The sequence below is a fragment of the Quercus lobata genome, chromosome 3, assembly GCF_001633185.2.
Source record: "Quercus lobata isolate SW786 chromosome 3, ValleyOak3.0 Primary Assembly, whole genome shotgun sequence".
NCBI lineage: Eukaryota > Viridiplantae > Streptophyta > Magnoliopsida > Fagales > Fagaceae > Quercus > Quercus lobata.
The window spans coordinates 33,889,019-33,906,269 of NC_044906.1; the positions used below are offsets into that span (position 1 = coordinate 33,889,019).

The 17,251-nt window shown below is 35.4% G+C and overlaps 2 protein-coding genes across 5 annotated transcripts; one reads left to right on the forward strand and one right to left on the reverse strand.

Moving 5' to 3' along the window:
- Nucleotides 1-833: 833 nt before the first annotated feature.
- LOC115979423 (NAD(P)H-quinone oxidoreductase subunit L, chloroplastic) lies at nt 834-2,432 on the reverse strand. Its single transcript, XM_031101456.1, has 5 exons — nt 2,254-2,432; nt 2,048-2,137; nt 1,855-1,962; nt 1,661-1,755; nt 834-1,233 (listed from the first exon to the last, which is right to left on the reverse strand). The coding sequence occupies exons 1-5, from the start codon at nt 2,371-2,373 to the stop codon at nt 1,080-1,082; spliced, it is 567 nt and encodes a 188-aa protein (XP_030957316.1). The 5' UTR covers nt 2,374-2,432; the 3' UTR covers nt 834-1,079.
- Nucleotides 2,433-4,560: 2,128 nt separating this feature from the next.
- Nucleotides 4,561-16,887, forward strand: LOC115981539. 4 transcript variants are annotated; one of them, XM_031103747.1, is made up of 10 exons: nt 4,568-4,992; nt 6,718-7,068; nt 7,340-7,555; nt 7,818-8,467; nt 11,895-11,991; nt 12,081-12,134; nt 12,228-12,335; nt 13,912-13,949; nt 14,194-14,384; nt 16,042-16,887. In XM_031103747.1, exons 1-10 carry the CDS (start codon nt 4,699-4,701, stop codon nt 16,677-16,679), a joined length of 2,637 nt encoding a protein of 878 aa, XP_030959607.1. In that variant the 5' UTR covers nt 4,568-4,698; the 3' UTR covers nt 16,680-16,887. The 4 variants fall into 4 exon arrangements, with proteins under 4 accessions (XP_030959608.1, XP_030959607.1, XP_030959606.1 ...); XM_031103746.1 differs by having other exon boundaries at nt 4,569-4,992; nt 12,228-12,346; nt 13,920-13,949; XM_031103748.1 differs by lacking the exon at nt 13,912-13,949 and having other exon boundaries at nt 4,561-4,992; nt 12,228-12,346.
- The last annotated feature ends 364 nt before the right edge of the window (nt 16,888-17,251 follow it).

The window sequence follows — 17,251 nt, forward strand, 5'->3', positions numbered from 1 at the left end:
AATTTTATAACTGAATTTTTTATGTTGAAGAAATATATTTCCCTGACGTACATATTCATAGCAAGACACCAACCTGTTAAAATGGGGCTTACATGAGTTGAATCATTTAATGGTGCATTTTGAGGAAGTTTTGCACCATCATGATTCTCCATTCTTTTCTGGTCTAGATTGCCAAAAGAAGATAAAGGAAAACATTTTTTTTCTTGTATGGGACTGTAGTTGAGATGGTTTTGTAACATTAGGTATGCTTGGAATAGAGGGAGAGAAGACTCTACGAGAATGGATATACTAGCATCTCCTCTAATCCTCTTTATTTATTTTTGGATGAATCATCTCCTCTAATCCAACTATGAGAATGGGTGGTAGGCAAATATTGCCTTCTCCTCTAATCCAAATATAGGGTTGGCCGGTTGGGCTACCATTTTCTGCGCAATAAATGGGGACTTAATCTGTCCAAAGCTCACACCTGAAAACTAATAACTCTAGTTTTGATCATAAACCCGACCACAAATGGCGCCCCACAGCTCATTCCTCACTAGCCAAAGCTAAAAAATCAACCCTGAAAACCCCAATCGTTTTACTTTGAACCCAAAATACCAACTATAAAACCTCAAAGCACAACCTTAAAAATCATACCATAAAGTCCAAAGCTCAAAAATCAGTAGTCCAAACCCTTTATTTAAAATTTAAAACCCCAAAGTAGTAACCACAAAAGACAACTGTGGCTGTGGGCTAATCGCCATTGTTATCAAAATCGCAATATGGAGAACCTTTCATCCTAGGTTATGAAAATGATTTGGATTAGCGCTAAAATTTGTATCTCATGTGTCCTCTCTGCAACTAAATTTCATTCAACACAATCATGGCAATTGCAAAAATCTATATTTCACATAGAAGGCTGCTTGGAATCTTGGGCCATGGATTATAAGTTTATAACTTTTTCTACATTAAAAACATTGCACTTTCAATTGCATCTATCTCCATTGTGTGGATCACACAAAACAACTCCTCACTATTAGAGAAAGTTCCAACAATTCCACCTACTGATTTGTTATATGTTAGAAGCAAGCAATGCTTCTTCAATCTACTGTATAGTCCTCAGGTTTGGCAAATGGGTACTTCAAGTAGTCATTTTTGATTTTTGAAGGATCCTGTGGTGTAGACCAAGGATACTTCATAGATGGATCCCGTGGGAATTTTCTGAAGTTCAAAAAGGGTGCCCAAAGGAGTATGCTGCACAACAGGGAGGAAAAAAAGTACTGAATTAATGAAACATATGAAAATACATATTAATCTAGTTATTGATTCAGGTGAGATGCAAGACTAATAGAGCAAATTTGATACTACAATTTCACTGTGCGATACAGTTAGGAATTCTTAATTTGCAGGGTTATTACATGACATTAATAAAGCACTTCTACATTGGTTTGTTGGGGGAAACAGGTTCCTATCCAACTCCTATGAAATAGAAAGTGTCTACTTCACATTTTATGTATCTAACAAGGTATAGAGTGCCAATTGAATTGAATGCTTTAATAATCTACGTTTTCAGTGCAATGAAAGTTAGGTGCAACAAGTGAACATGGCCTAGCACTAAAATTTGGGATAATCATCATGGATTAATATTGTACCAGAAATCTTGTGAAAAAGAACGTCTTACCCTGGAAAGAATATGAAGACAAACATAAACTGAAAATACATCTCCAATAGATTTCTTTTGTACCATCTTATCCTAAGCCAATTCATGATGATCGGCTGCAATTCACCAAAATATAATAACAATATTATAAATCTCCATGGTCAAATACAAAATGATTGGGGTAAGGATGATATAAAATGTTAACATTTACTTACAGGTATGATAAGGAAGTAAAAGAAGGCCACAATTCCTAATTGTATCAAAACTGTAATAGGATCTTCCACGTAGTTCACTCCAGTTACAGCCAAAGCTGGCTGATCAACCTGTCATGATGATTATTAATTTATCATTAATATTTCAGCTCAAGAAAAAAAATGTAAAACGTGTAAGGATTAATTGGTGTCTTACAGTGGCCAAAATTGCTCCAACTTGAATTGCTAAAGTTGATTTCTTTAGAAAGAACTCGTGAAGTGGCTTCTGGGTGATACATGCAAGAGTCTGATATTGAACATAAGGGGCTGTGAAATCCATACATATATATATACAGAATCACTGAATAAAAATTCAACATGATAGGAAAAAAATGATTACAAATAGTAGCAAAGAAAGTGCACCTTTTTGGGCTTGGCATTATGGGATGGTTTGAGTCTAGAAGTAATGAAGAGAGAGGGAATTTTGCAGGCAGAGTGGGAGAGAGGAGGCAGAGGCAGAGCTTTGGGAATTTGGAAGCTCATTTTAGAGCTCTACGTTGTGTGAGAGTGATTGTGTTTCCTTATCCTTTTGTGTATAATTCATGGCATTGGATGCATGGATTTTCTCAAAGAGAGAGAGATAGAGCAAGCAGATGTGGCAACTACCTCAAAATATTTAGAAAATGCCACGTGGCAACTAATTCATCTAAGACTTTTCGTAGACATCATTATGGCCTTAGCAGAGGCAAGACTTGTTACCTTTCTTTGGCCTATCTTGCCATAATTCATCCGAACTTACGTGTTCTCCTTTAAAGGGTTCGTTTTGTCTCACATTGTTAAGGGTAACAAGAGGAAGTTGGATTTTTTTTTTTTTTAGGAGATTACTTTTTTTTTTTTGTCCCTATATTTTGGTCATGTTTTTAATTTGGTCATCAATTTTTTATAATTTTATTTTTGGTCCTTAGATTTATGAATTTTTTGTCATTTTGGTCACAGCCATGCCATTGCCTCAATTGAGGGCCAAAGTAATAGCAAATTTTATAATTTGAGGACAAAAATGAAGCTTTAAAAACTCGAAAACCAAATTAAAAATACTCCCAAAACATAAGGGCTAAAAATGTAATAACGCCTATTTGTTGTTTTAAAAGTTCATAAGCTACCAGGGGACCAAAAAAAATATATTTTACGCTCTGTTTGTTTTGATGTAAAATATTTTCCGTAAAATATTTTCCTATTTTCAAGCGTTTGATTGTATGTAAAATATAGTCAAAGTAGTAAAATATTTTCCTTTGACTAAAACTTTGTGGGTAAAAACTTGTAAAATATTTTACCAAAAAGCAAGTATAAAATATTTTACAAAAATCTCACAGCCTCACACCTGACTCTCTCTCCCTTTCTCATACTTTACTCATCCTCTCTCACACTAGCCCAAACCAGTAACAACACCTACCGGCCACTCTCTGCCTCCACTCCACCAGCACCCTTCGCTGCCCTTCACCTCCATTCTGGTGGCACCACCATCAGATTTCGGTTTGTTTTGGAGAAGTCGCCGTGAGAGGCCCGAGGTGAGCCTTATCACCACTACTCCATTGCTCGTTGGTTGGATCTAGTTTTTAAAGCTACAAACGCCACTGTTAAGATCTCTGATTTGGAATCGCTAAGAGTGAGTGGGTTTTTTGTTCCTTCACGATCTGGGTTTCTGGGATGGCTTAAGGGTTGCGGTGGGTGGCTAGGTGGGTTTGTGGGTAGTGGTGGTTGGGCGGGCTGTGATGGCTGGTTGGCTTTTATTGATTTCTTCTCTCTGATTTGTGATTTAGGTGGCTAGTGGTGATTGTGGTGATTGAGTTTGTAGTTGTTGGTTTGTATTTGCATTTTCTAGTATTGAGATCAATCCAAACCCTTGAAAATTTTTTCCTAAAAATGTTTACACGTAAAATTTTTTACATGTAAAATATTTTACATTTGAAAATTTTTTACGTCGATACAAACAGAGCGTTAAATGAAACAAATTTTACGAATAGTCACCACAAGGGTAAGAATGTTGTGGTCAAACTAAATTATGATATAGCCAAATCATAAGGATAAAATGTAATTTACCCAAAAAGATTTATAAATCATCCATAGATCCACCTACCCATTTTGATTACTATCACTGTATCACATCTCTTATAGTTAATTTAATCACAAGGCTAAAATGTCACATTTCTTTTAGTTGCTTTAATCACAAGGCCAAAAAGTTATTCTTACTCTTCATCACCTTCTTTTATTACTTTAGTAGTTTAGGGTATATCGTCTCTATCACATTCAAATGAGTCTAGGGATCAATTGACGCCTTTATTAGCAAAACATATGCTTAGGGTGTTAAGCCCTCTGTTACTTGAATTGAATAGAGTTTTTGTTTTTTATAACGTGTTCTAATTTTTTTCTAATTTAAATCAATGACATTTTTGTCTTATTAAAAAAAAAAAATTACAAGGCCAAAAAAAGAGAGTTAAATTACAAATTACATTTCCCAACTCCCACATATTTTCATCTTAATAGTTTCATTTTTTTTTTTCCATCTCATTATAGTCCTTCCATGTCCAAAAGGATTACATTGAAAATAAATGCGTGCACAAAAAAAAAAAGTATTAGGGAAAAAAAAGAAAAGAAAAGGTCCCAAATCTACTTTCTGTACTATGATGGGTGATGACATTGATACCCACCCCCCCCCCCCCCCCCAAAAAAAAAAAAAAAAACTACTTTCTGTGGCCATTACCCCTTAGTGAAAAACCCAAACCAAAAACCGAAGAAAAAAAAAAATAGTTGTTCTAAAATCTAAAACCCCAAGAGGCCAATCTCTTGTTTCTACCATCGTTGAAGGCCAAAATGTTGGCCTCGGCAGCAACTCCCACACCCTTCTTCCCGTTGAAGTCCCCCAATGCCCAACACTCACTTCCCAACTTCAACACCTATCTGGAAGTTATTCCAGTTAGAACCAGAACAAAAACCAAACTAAGCAACCCAACACCAACACTAATCTTTTCCTATGCAACCAAACACCATCAATATCATTGCCTCAACCTCATTTCTTGCTCTAATCGTTCAGTCATCACAAGGGTCAGCAGTGATGATGGTGGTGGTGGTGCTGTTGATGCTACTCCACAACACTCTAAATCTCCTGTATGTTCATCTAAGCTCAAGCTTCTTTCTTTTTTTCTTTTTCTTTTTTTAATCTGGGTTTTCATGCTATTTCATATTTGCATGTTGTTTTTGTATGTGGGTGTGTTCGAATTTGCCATTGACAATTTTTGTTGGTCAAGTGTTTCTTTTCCAGTTTTGGTGTTGCTTAGCTGTTGTTTAAGTTACTGTTGTTAAGGAATTTGGATTTATTTGTGTAATGCTTTTCTTTTAAAATCATGTTATGGGTTACCGTGGATTTTGTACATGGAGTAGACAAATGAAATTTGGCAATTCTTTATTTATTTTTGGGTGGTGGGGTTTGGTTCTTCTAAATTGAAACAAAAAAGGCACTGAAAATGGTGTTAATTTTAGGAAAATTGATTGGAGAATTGGGTTTCATGTTGCTTCCTATGGCAGATGAAAGTTTGTATGAAGTTCCTATGGATTTTAGATTACCAAATTTGTTTTTTGAAAAACAACAATCCTTTTGGTAGATTGTAGAATTTTGACAAATACGTGCCCTCATCCCAAATTGACCATTAGAAGATTGGACACATAAGAAAAACTTTTTGAAAATTTAATCCTCATGCTTGAAATTAGTTTTTTGGAAAAGAAAAAATTAAAAAATACAATTTAATAAAATGCAACCATATGCACAAAGTACTCATATTGAGCACATTGTGAATCAGGATGGACTCTTTCAATTTTCTTGGACTTGGTGAATTTTGAATTTATGCTAATCACAATCAAGCTAGATTTATTTAATGCTAGCTTTGTGTGTTTCCAAAGACTGAGGTCTCATACTATTGATATGGACTCTTATATCAATGCCTACCCCATATCCACATTCTTTAGACACTTGGTTTAACAAACTAAAAGTTTGAAAGTACGTGATTATGTTTTTCTCCTATAAATCAAATTATGTTCTTGCCAATAAACAACTGAAATGGTACTTTCCCCTGCATAAAAATGGGGTAGAGTGGGGAGGTTGTAAGTTCAAGACCCATTGGGTGTACATGTAACTTTAAAAAAAAAAAAATGTTTGGGGAACTTTTTTCTCTTAACATTGTTTGCTTGATTAGACACCAAGATATCTTCTTCTTTTTTTTTTTTTTTTTTTTTTCTTAATAACATAGGGAACCTTGCTAAAGAAAAGCCCTTTGGACTCACCTCTAGCTAGTAAAACCAAGATATCTTGTCACTTATCAAAAAAAAGAAAAGAAAACTAGATATCTTGTTACTTATATATAACTATGTTCAGGAATGAAACTAAAATTTAAAAGAGTAACCTTGCTTGAAGGCCGTTAGCCTCTTATTACTCGGTATGCCCTTAATTTTCATCTTGTTAGGATTACATTTATTTTTTCTAAAGGATTTTAGCTAAATAAAACCCCAAGAATGTATAATATATATATTAAAAATTATACTATTTTTAGAGGAAGGCCATGCGTCATGGAAAAACTGGTCATTTCTTTTCTTTTGGCCTCTTTGGATCAACTGAATTTTTGGGGACCAAATGTACTTTTTAGGAGTCAAACTTTAAATATTTATATAAAACTATACGTTATACATATAAATAAATTTTGGGGATGTTAGGGTAGGGGAGGCATGGTGTTAGGATCGTCTCTGACTGTGTTGTCTACTGCTTTTAAATTTTTCCTTCAGAGTGACAAATGTTCACTTGCTTAAGCTACATGACCAGGCATCTTCTTACTTTACTTCCAGGATATTGAAGAAATTGAGAAACCTTCTCCTAGTTTTGGTGATGGTTATGTAGCCTTGTTTGTTCGAATGCTTGGGCTAGACCATGATGACCTTGACAGAGAACAAGCAATAGTAGCTCTCTGGAAATACTCACTTGGAGGAAAGAAGTGTATTGATGCTATCATGCAGTTTCCTGGTTGCATAAACCTCACTGTAAACCTTCTTAGGTCAAAGTCTAGTTCCTCTTGTGAAGCAGCTGCAGGCCTTTTACGATCAATTTCTTCAGTCAATTTATACAGGGAATTAGTAGCAGAAAGTGGAGCAATTGAAGAGATAACTGGCTTGCTGAGCCAACCTTCCTTGACTCCTGAGGTATAGAGGATCACCATTAGAATCTGTGTGTCTTTATATATATATATATATATATATATAATTATCTATAAAAATAAAAAATTATAATTAATAGATAATTATATATATTTTTTGGGATATACAAGATATTCAGAGGAAGAGGAGACAACACAGGAGGTTTATATGTGTTAGCCTCAAAGCCTCAACTCAAAAATACTCTGGAATATCTGTCATCCTGTCAACACATTTCTTGGTAAAAAAGAACGGAGATATCCTGAAATCATTTTTGCAGGTAAAGGAGCAAAGTATGTGTACTTTGTGGAACTTGTCAGTGGATGAGAAGCTTCGAGTGAAAATTGCAAACAGTGACATATTGCCTTTACTTATTAAGTCCCTCGATGATGATGACATAAAATTGAAGGAAGCAGCAGGAGGGGTTTTGGCAAATTTGGCATTGAGCCAAATTAACCACAGCATCATGGTTGAAGCAGGTGTTATACAAAAACTGGTGAGGCTTCCTTAACATTTCCTCTATTGATAGAAAGAATTCATGTCCATTATTAGATCAAATAGCTGAAAATTTTGCTCTTTTGACATTGTCAAGCTGTATGGAATGCAGTAATATTCAAATGAATTAATTGAAATTTTTTTTTCTTAAGCGTAAGAGGATGTTTATAAAAACATGTTCTGAGTTGCCTCTATTTACATGACTTTTAAAAAAAAAAAAAAAAAATTCTTTGGCATTCTATAAAGTTGGATTATAAATGCAGGCAAAGGCCCTAACAGCTGATTTGGAAGGAGCTAAAGTCCTTAGAAAGGAAGCAAGAAATGCATTGTTGGAGCTTGCTAAGGATGAATATTACAGAATTCTTGTCATAGAGGAAGGCCTGATTCCTGTCCCTATGATTGGTGCATCTGCATACAAGTCCTTCAAACCAGGTTTGTATTCCTGGCCTAGTTTACCAGATGGTACAGAGATTAAACAAACTTCAAAAGGTCCTTCTAAATATGGTGCCTCCGAAGTACTCCTTGGATTAAATATTGATGACAAGAATGTAAACATAGAGGAGACCAAGATGAAAGCAGTAGTTGCACGGTCACACCAACAATTTCTTGCTCGTATTGGGGCTATAGAAATAGAGAATGGAGAGAAATCTCAATCTGGATGCTTGAGTGAGCATCGACTTACACTCTTACCATGGGTGGATGGGGTGGCTCGATTGGTTTTGATTCTTGAGCTTGAAGATGAATCTGCCATATCAAGAGCTGCAGAGTCAATTGCTGATGCGTCTATCAATGAACATATTCGAGTTGCATTCAAGGAAGCTGGAGCAATCAAGCATTTAGTTCGGCTTTTAGGCCATAACAATGATTCTGTCAGATTGTCTGCTACTCAAGCTTTGGAAAGGTTGTCTATCAGGTAATTTATCATTCTTTGGGTTTTAATTATCTTGATGTATTTACAGCAATAGTGATCCTAGCTAACCTCTCTGGCTTTAAATGAAAATTCGTATTAAAAAAAAAAAAAAAAAAAAGAGCAGATGGGATGGAAAAAATCTTTTACAATTTCTCAGTTAATGGCTTTGTCACTTTGCCTTTGCCTTCCACTCTAAGCTGACAATACTCTTTTATCCGGAACAGTGGTGCTTGAGTGTTTCACAGTCAAATGCTTGGTCTCCCATGCTTACTTGACAAGGTTCTTTCCTTGGACTAGTGAATAAATAAGTTCTCATTAGTGCAGGGATTTTTTTTTTTGGGGTCTATGTGAGTGACATGGAGATTTATAAGTAAATGATTTCGTCTTTCGCATGGGCGGACAGGGGAGATCTCTGCTACATGACAGGGGAGAGTGAGAGAGAGGAGTTGAAGGCCTAGAAGAAGCTAGCCTATGTTCGAAATTGCTTCCCCAATTTGTTAATTTACCCTATATAACAACAACAAAGCTTTACTCCCAAAAATTTGGGGTTAGTTATGGATCTTTAACTGTAATTGGGGTTGGTCCTATGTATTCTTCTCTGCCATTCAATTATATCTAAAATCATACCTTTGCCACTTCTTTGATTAACTTGTCATTTTTTACTACTTGCTTATTTACCCTATAATTGATACAATTTCTCCTTGTACCATACTCACCAATACAGCTGAAAAATATTTTACCATACCAAACTGTTATAATATCCTCTTGGAAAGGTATCGGTATGCACTTCAACTCGTTTTGGCTATCTGAGTTGGTAATTCTATTTTAGGCCAGTACAATAAAAGGTTGTTTTTATAAATTTGTTAAAACCAGACACCAATGTATGCAGATGCTAAGCTAGCCAAAATAGCATTTCCAGTAGGACAAGATCATTTTTTTTTTTTTTTTTGATAGGTAAGAAAAAATATATTCAAAAAACTACTAGATGCCAGATAGCACCAGCATAACAAAAGTACAAAAAAGAAAAGCAGAGAACAAAAACAAAAAACATTAATTACAAAGAAAGAGAGCTAAGGAAAAGAGGAAAAGAGTCACTAGATGTGAGTCCCCAAGCCCTAACCCAGTCAAACAGGGAACTAGAAAAGAGAGCAAGCATTTGGTCCTCAGATCTATCCAAATCCTCAAACGTCCGCCGATTGCGTTCCTTCCAAATACACCACATCAAACACAACGGAACTAAGTTCCAAATGTAAGATGAATGCTTTCCCAACCAATTCCACCAACTAAAAAGAAAATCTGACACCGTACATGAGAGGACCCAAGAAATCCCAAAAAGCTGAAAAACAAAACACCATAGCCGATAAGCCTTTCCACAATGTAACAACAAATGATCCACTGTCTCACCACAACAACAACACATAATGCACCAGTCAACAAAATCAAAGCCTCTAAGCCGCAAGTTATCACCCGTGAGGATCCTATCCCATGCGGCTGTCCAAACAAAGAAAGAGACACATCGGGGAGCCTTAACCTTCCAAATACCTTTCCATGGAAAAACAGCGGAAGAAGAGCCATGTAACTTATGATAAAAAGAGCGGATAGTAAAATCCCCATTTTTTGTCAACTTCCATCTCAACCGATCACCATCAGTCCCTGAAGGTAAATTGGCTGCCAAGAGCCGAAGGAAATCAACCACCACATCTGCCTCCCAATCATTAGGACCTCGATTGAAACGAACATCCAAAGTTCTCCCATCCCCTGCTCCTTGACATATCAAAGATGATTCTATAGAAGCCTCTCTGTTTGCAGCAAAATTGTACAAGACTGGAAAAGCCAGTTGGAGAGAAAGATCTCCACACCACCTATCTGTCCAAAATTTCACTCTATCCCCCATCCCAACCTTATACTGGACATTTTTGTTGAAAATTTGCCAGCCTTTCCTGATACTTCTCCACAAACCACAACCATGAGCACCCCTTCCCAACTTAGAGGTCCACCCCCCTCCCCCCCCCCAATCTTCCCCAAATTTCAAAGCTACCACCCTCCTCCAAAGCCTATTCTCCTCGATCCCAAAACGCCAGAGCCACTTTCCTAGCAAGGCTTTATTGAAGGTGGTTAATTTTCTAATACCCAGGCCACCATAAGCAATAGGCAAACACGCCTTATCCCATCCCAATAAATGAGTCTTAGGGTCTCCCCACAGGAAATCCCTTTGGAGCTTCTCAATTTTGTTTGCCACATGTGTAGGGATGGTGAATAGAGATAAAAAAATATGTGGGAAGGCTGGATAGTGTGCTTTTAAGCAATGTCAACCTACCTCCTATCGACAAATACAACTTCTTCCACCCAGCAAGCTTTTGATTGACTTTTTCCAAAATAGGGTTCCAAATAGAGGGGGACTTATGGGACGCCCCCAGCGGCATACCAAGATAAGTCATTGGCAAAGCCCCAACCCTAAGATCATTCACTTCCACTTTTTCTTCTTCCACATCGTCCACAGCCCCATGTTGCCCACTTCTTCTTGGTTTCTTTGCTAACCACTTTCTTTGTGTTTCTGTTTTGACTGCACAAACACTTTTTATGTTTCTTGGTTTGTCTGCCTAGCAGAACAAGTGAACCTACCCCATATGAATCTTTGGTAACACACACACACACACACACACACACACACACACATACATGGACTTGCATTTTGGGCCAAGGTTGATTAGGTTGTTGATTACTTCTATGAGGAAAAAAATGTAAACCTGGGCAACATATTAGGATGGACATGGACTTATATTTTTATTGGCTCTTACCAAATTAGCAGGCTCTAACCAAATATATAAGCTCATGAATTTATAAATAAATATACATATTTTAAGTTCATAAATATACAAATATATGTTTTATAGTGGTAATTCCAAAATGGTACACAGGTACCAAAATATTTTGTTCCTCTAGCCCCTCTTATTGATGCTTTTTATTTGTTATATATATATATTGTTCATAGTTGGCCCCAAACCCAGAAAAAGGAGGGTTGCAGCAAATTGTTGGCTAGCATAAAATGTAGTCACTCTATTATTGTTTTATATAAATTTATGTAGATATGTATATATGTATGTGTCTACACAAAACCTTTACTAGCCATATTTGCCTTGTTTCATATACTGTCTGTTTTTTTGCTATCTTTTCTTCGTATGGAATTTTAAAGCTCATGCCTCTGGGGATTGACACATATTTCACTCTATTTTGTTCTGGGTTTGCACGTTGAAGAGCTTGTCATTTATTAGGCAGTGGTACTCATGTTAGTTTTCATGTCACATAGTTCTAACTTCACTGTTACATCTTTCTTCTTATTCTTTAGACATTAGGTCTGTTGGATGGCTTTTATGCATTAAGCATCCCTTACATTGTATAATTCACATTACTCTTATTTTTCTTGATGCAGCAATCATGTTTGCCAGATAATTGAAGCTGAAGGCATCATTGATCCTTTGGTCAATACTCTAAAGCACTTGCAGACCTCTGAAAGCCTGATTGAAAAGGTGTTTTATTATTATTTTATTTATCTTTATCCCTCATTTCCCATTATAAGAAACAATCCTGAGTATAATGAACCCTTGCTGCAATGCAGAGCTTGAATCTACTTGCTCGGATATTAGATCCTAGTAAAGAGATGAAATCTAAGGTTAGTCATTAGGTTGTTGCACCATGTGTGAAAAACTCATAATGTTTTTTTTTTTTTTTTTTTTGTCTTACTGAGTATGTTGATGCATTCCAGTTTTATGATGGATCAGTTAATGGATCAAAAAAGTTATCAGACGCAACAAAAAACCCTGAAGATTCTGCAGTCTTAACTGGAAATATGTCTGACAAACCCATATCAAATGTGAATGCCAGGTCTTTTCCTCTCTTCCCCCCCCAACCCCTCTTTCAAAAAAGAAACTCCCCTTCTAATTTTATTTTGTTTATTAATTTTAGAACTGCCTTTTCATTATTATCATTTATTTACTTCTCCTTTTCATAAAGTTTTATTTTTTCTGTTTCTATATACCTAGTCCATATCTTAGTTTTTTGTGTTCATGAGAGGAATTCAAAGTTGGGTGATTCCCAAACAAATAGAGTAAGGTGAGCAGAATGCGTATGTTGACCTCTCAATTTCATATCTTATCTCATAAAAATCTGGTTCAATATTGACTGCTTTTATAGTTCTATTGGGAAAAGCAAGCAAAATGAAAGATTGCTTGTATATTTGACAAGGATTTCTCCACAAAGATTTCATCTTCATTACATCCTCTTTATGGAAAAAAAAAATTTTGTGAAAAAAAAGTTCATTATTTGTGTGACGGTCTAAAAAGTAAACACTTCAGCTAGATGCTTAAGTTTAGGTTGCAATGATATTTTAGGAACAGAAAAAGGAAACTTGGATTTAATATAGAATCTTTTGTTGCTAGAGACACAAGGAGAATTTTTATTTTAATTTAGAATTATTTATTTTTGCAAGTCAATTGTATTTTTATGTTTTATGTCCTAATAGTTTATTAGGCTATTAGTATTTTAATATTTGGAAGCAAGGTTATTTTTGTCATAAGGCAATTAGGGTCTTCTACACCAATTAGAATTAGGGTTTAGTTTCTTATATAAGAAAACTATTGTACCCCTTTTGGATAAGATTTAGAGATGAATGAAAAGTTGCCTTTCGGTTTCTTTTCTCTAGTGTCGACTCTAGCCAACCCTAGGAATTGAGTCCCAGTGGTTTTTCTTGTTTGGTGCCAACTCCAAGCAAGCCTAGGTGCTGACTCCTAGGTTCCTATCCCTTTATTTTCCTATTGCTTAATTTTGTTTTGATTGTCCTGCATTATCTTCCCAACCCCAAACCATTGTAAAATTCAAGTTTGATTTTCTTGTCCTCCATCACCTAGGCAAACAAACAGAGCATGCCTGTTTTATGTAAAATATTATGGTCTTCTAGACATACAACCTTGTGATGTGCTTGATGCAATGCGTAAATCTTTTAATAGATTTAGCTCTCTTCCTTGTAGAGGCTGAAACTACAAGCTGTTGGAAGGGAATGATAACCCTTGCCATATCTTCATAATCTCTCTCATTTTTTGGGTGTATGTTATCGATATTCTGTTTTATTGGAGCTGCCATGTCTGGGTCGTTTTCTTCCCAACACAAATGTAACATCCTTTGTCATTTAGTGAACTCATTGACCTATTTATTAAAGCAGTTGCAAATATAGTTTTGATTTCACAATATCAAATAGGTTCAATGGTAATATTTAAATTAAACCATGATTCAGTGCCATTGGGCAAACCTGGACTTATCTGCTTATAACAAGGCTGGACCAATAAAATCGATTCTGCTAGGAACATATCTGTTTTGAGCGTGCTGACTGGTTCAAATAAGAAACTTACTGATCTAGGGTAAATCTAAAGTTTTGTCCCATTCTTTTTTTGAAGGAGCCTAGGCCAAAGCTGTGGATTGCTAGGCATTATTGGTATGGTTTCAATCCATTGCTTTCATTGAATTTATTGAATCCAGAGATGCTGGACGTATGCCTACTTTCAGCGAAACTCTTCTCTTTTTTTTTTTAGTTTTGTTTTGTGTGCCTGCATTAAAGCAATTTTAATGTTGTTCCCCTATATTATATTGATCTGATTGAGTACTTTCAGATATAATTCTGCAGTCTTCACAAAGAAGTTCTATTGACCTGCTTTTCTTAACTTGGAAACCAATTATAGGGAGGATGTGCTAGACACTGCTTTCATTGCTCGCCTTGTTGATATTCTAAAGAACTCATCCCCAAATTTACAAAGAAAAGCAAGTTCCGTTCTTGAGTTTGTGACAATTAATGACCCAAGCATGGACTCAATCATTTCAGTAGATATTGAATCGGGTTTGGCTGCTGTTTTCCAACAAAAAGTTTTGAATGGTATGGAAAACAATTTTCTTGACTTTTAAGACCTAAATTGCTTGAAAAAGTCTGGCTTTATTTTATCTTGTCCAACTTTATGACCTAATTTATATTTTTTTTAAAGATTTTATTTATTTATTTTAATTTTCATGTTGTTCTTATTGTTGTTATATACAGTTCTAATTATAATCATCGTTGTCATCAGCATCCTCATTGTATTTTCAACAACCTGCTGCCTGCATTTGGGTGCTGAGACAAGTAGAATATGAGGAATGAAATGAGAGATGAAAATTAATTACCTATGTTGGTTTCTTTTGTTGATCGGATTGTCCATTCATCATCTGAACAAGATACCCATCCAAAAAATAAATAAATAAAATCTGAACAAGATTGGTCACCATTGTGATTTAGGCCCTAAAATTGCCTTCTCTTTTGTTTGTCATGAACCTGACTTTTATAAAGTTCAAACTCTCTTCTCAGTTTCTCTTGGTTCCTGTAAAATCAAGCTTTATGGTTATTGTTAAATTACCAGTTGTACTTCACTCTTATAATAAAGAGGTAGCCCTTAAAAGTTTACTCCATGGTCGTAGGCCGTTAATATTCAACAGTTATCACTTGTATATGTCCATTAATTGTGAAGGCATTTCCTTACAATCTTCTGAAGTCTGAATTCTCAGATAAATTTATTGAGACTCACATAATAATATATGCAGTAATCATTAATGAACAAGTTAGGCATCAAGTGTCTATAGTTTTTCTGTAGGATATTCTTCATTTTGTCCTAATATTCTTGGCTATTAGGTTCTTTAATTTGTATTTTTGCTTTCATATGATAGGAGTTGAACTCATGGAGTCCAGTCCTTGGTGCTTGTAACTTACCACCAAACTAAGAAATTTGCCATCTCTTCGCAATGTGTTCAATAAAATCTTGTGTGTAGGAAATCTTTCTGAATATTATGTGACCTGATTCTCTATTGAAGTCCTACCAATATAAGTCTGAGTTCTTATAAAATATGTATATATATATTAGTCTGAGTTCTGCTCAAAGGTATACCCACTCTGGTGGCCACTTCACCTGCTCTCAAATCCCTTTAATTTGATGATATATTTGGTAAGATTATCCTCACAGAAATCATGGAGTTTTTGGGTACTTACGAGTCAGAATTACTTAAATTTTAAATCTCTCATTGTTCCCCACATTGCATTGCCCTGCTTTGAGTCATTGCCCCAGTACCCATTAGATGAATCTTGATCATTTTAATTTCCTGTTGAAAATATTAACAAATTCCTGCATTTGTGTTTGCCAATTCAATTATATGTAAGTGTGATACTCTTACTTTTGATAGATTTTAAGACAATCATCTTGTTTAAATTAGAAACTGCAAGTGGCAACAATGTGTGGAAAATGAAGATTAATATTGCTTTCTCTAAGCTAGAAATTTTTTTTGTTCTTTTTTCATTCTAAGTGTCCATTTAGGATAACTTATTTTCTTTGGTTTATTTTACTTTAAAAATAAGTTGGGTAAAATAAAAGTATACAGGTGTAGCTGTATATAAGCTGGCAGCGAACATAAGTTGGATTTTAAGCTTATCGTGGCATACATTAAATCGAAAATAAACCTATGCTTGAATTCAGATGAGTGATTATTTTTTTGTGTTCATCTTTATTTGGCAGATGTGGATTCCGATGTAGAAGACCAGCAGCCAGAAAAATATGTCCTTGAAGTTGAAGAAGCTGGTCTTGCAATATCCACAGCATCCCGGTTGCTAACAAAGCTGCTTGACTCTCCGCAATTTTTTCAAAGTATAAATTCCACCCACTTCACTAAACTGCTCCGTGAAATCCTAAAATCAAACGTCCCTCTTCATTACAAAGATTGGGTTGCTGCTTCCCTAGTTAAACTCAGCTCTCTTTCTGATAGTAAGCTTGATTCTGGGAATCCAATCAACATGGAGGTAACTCTCTATGAGACCATCCCAAGACTTATAGAGAAGATGAAAACCTCTTTCTCTCCGGACGCAAAGGAAGCTGCTGTGATGGAACTCAACAGAATAATTGCTGAAGGGATGGTGGATTCAACTCGAGCTATAGCTTCTGAAGGGGGAATATTTCCATTGGTTAAGCTGATTGAAGATGGAAGTGAGGGGGCTGTTGAAGCAAGCTTGGGAATACTGTATAATCTAAGCATGGACAGTGAGAATCATTCGGCAATTATAGCTGCTGGAGCAGTGCCGGCATTAAGGAGAATTGTTCAATTGCAAAGACCACAGTGGCCACGAGCACTTCATGTGTTAAGGACTTTACCAACTTGATGTGACCATATGCAAATGCCATAATTGGAGCGAGAAATGTAATTTAAAAAAAAAAAAAAAGTATTTTTGTAGGTTCATCCTTTTTGCTACACTGGGAAGTTTATATGTACATCACAGTGATATGATTTAGTGCAACACATGATAAAATATCTTGTTTAGCCCCTTTAACTTGAATGTAGTCCATCCTTCATAATAGAGTTTGCCTCTCCCAGTTGACATAGTTTATCTGAAAAATATCATCATGTTGCCTGCAGTGATTGAAATGGAGACGATATTTTACGATTTAGATTTTATTTCCTGGATGGATATAATAATATAAAACAGTTACATAATTTAATATTTTTAAGGATGTAATAGTCTATACACCTTTAGATTTGTAAATACATATAGAGACTTCACATCTGTAATATTTAATATGAACCATGAAAAATCACTTGATGAAGGAAGATCTTCTTTCCACCCCTAAACTTAATGTAGAATCACATAAACTTTTTTTTTTTTTTTTTTATTTGAAGTCACACTTGCACAAATTTTACTCACAACAGGTTCAGGTTATGTAAAGATAATGTCCA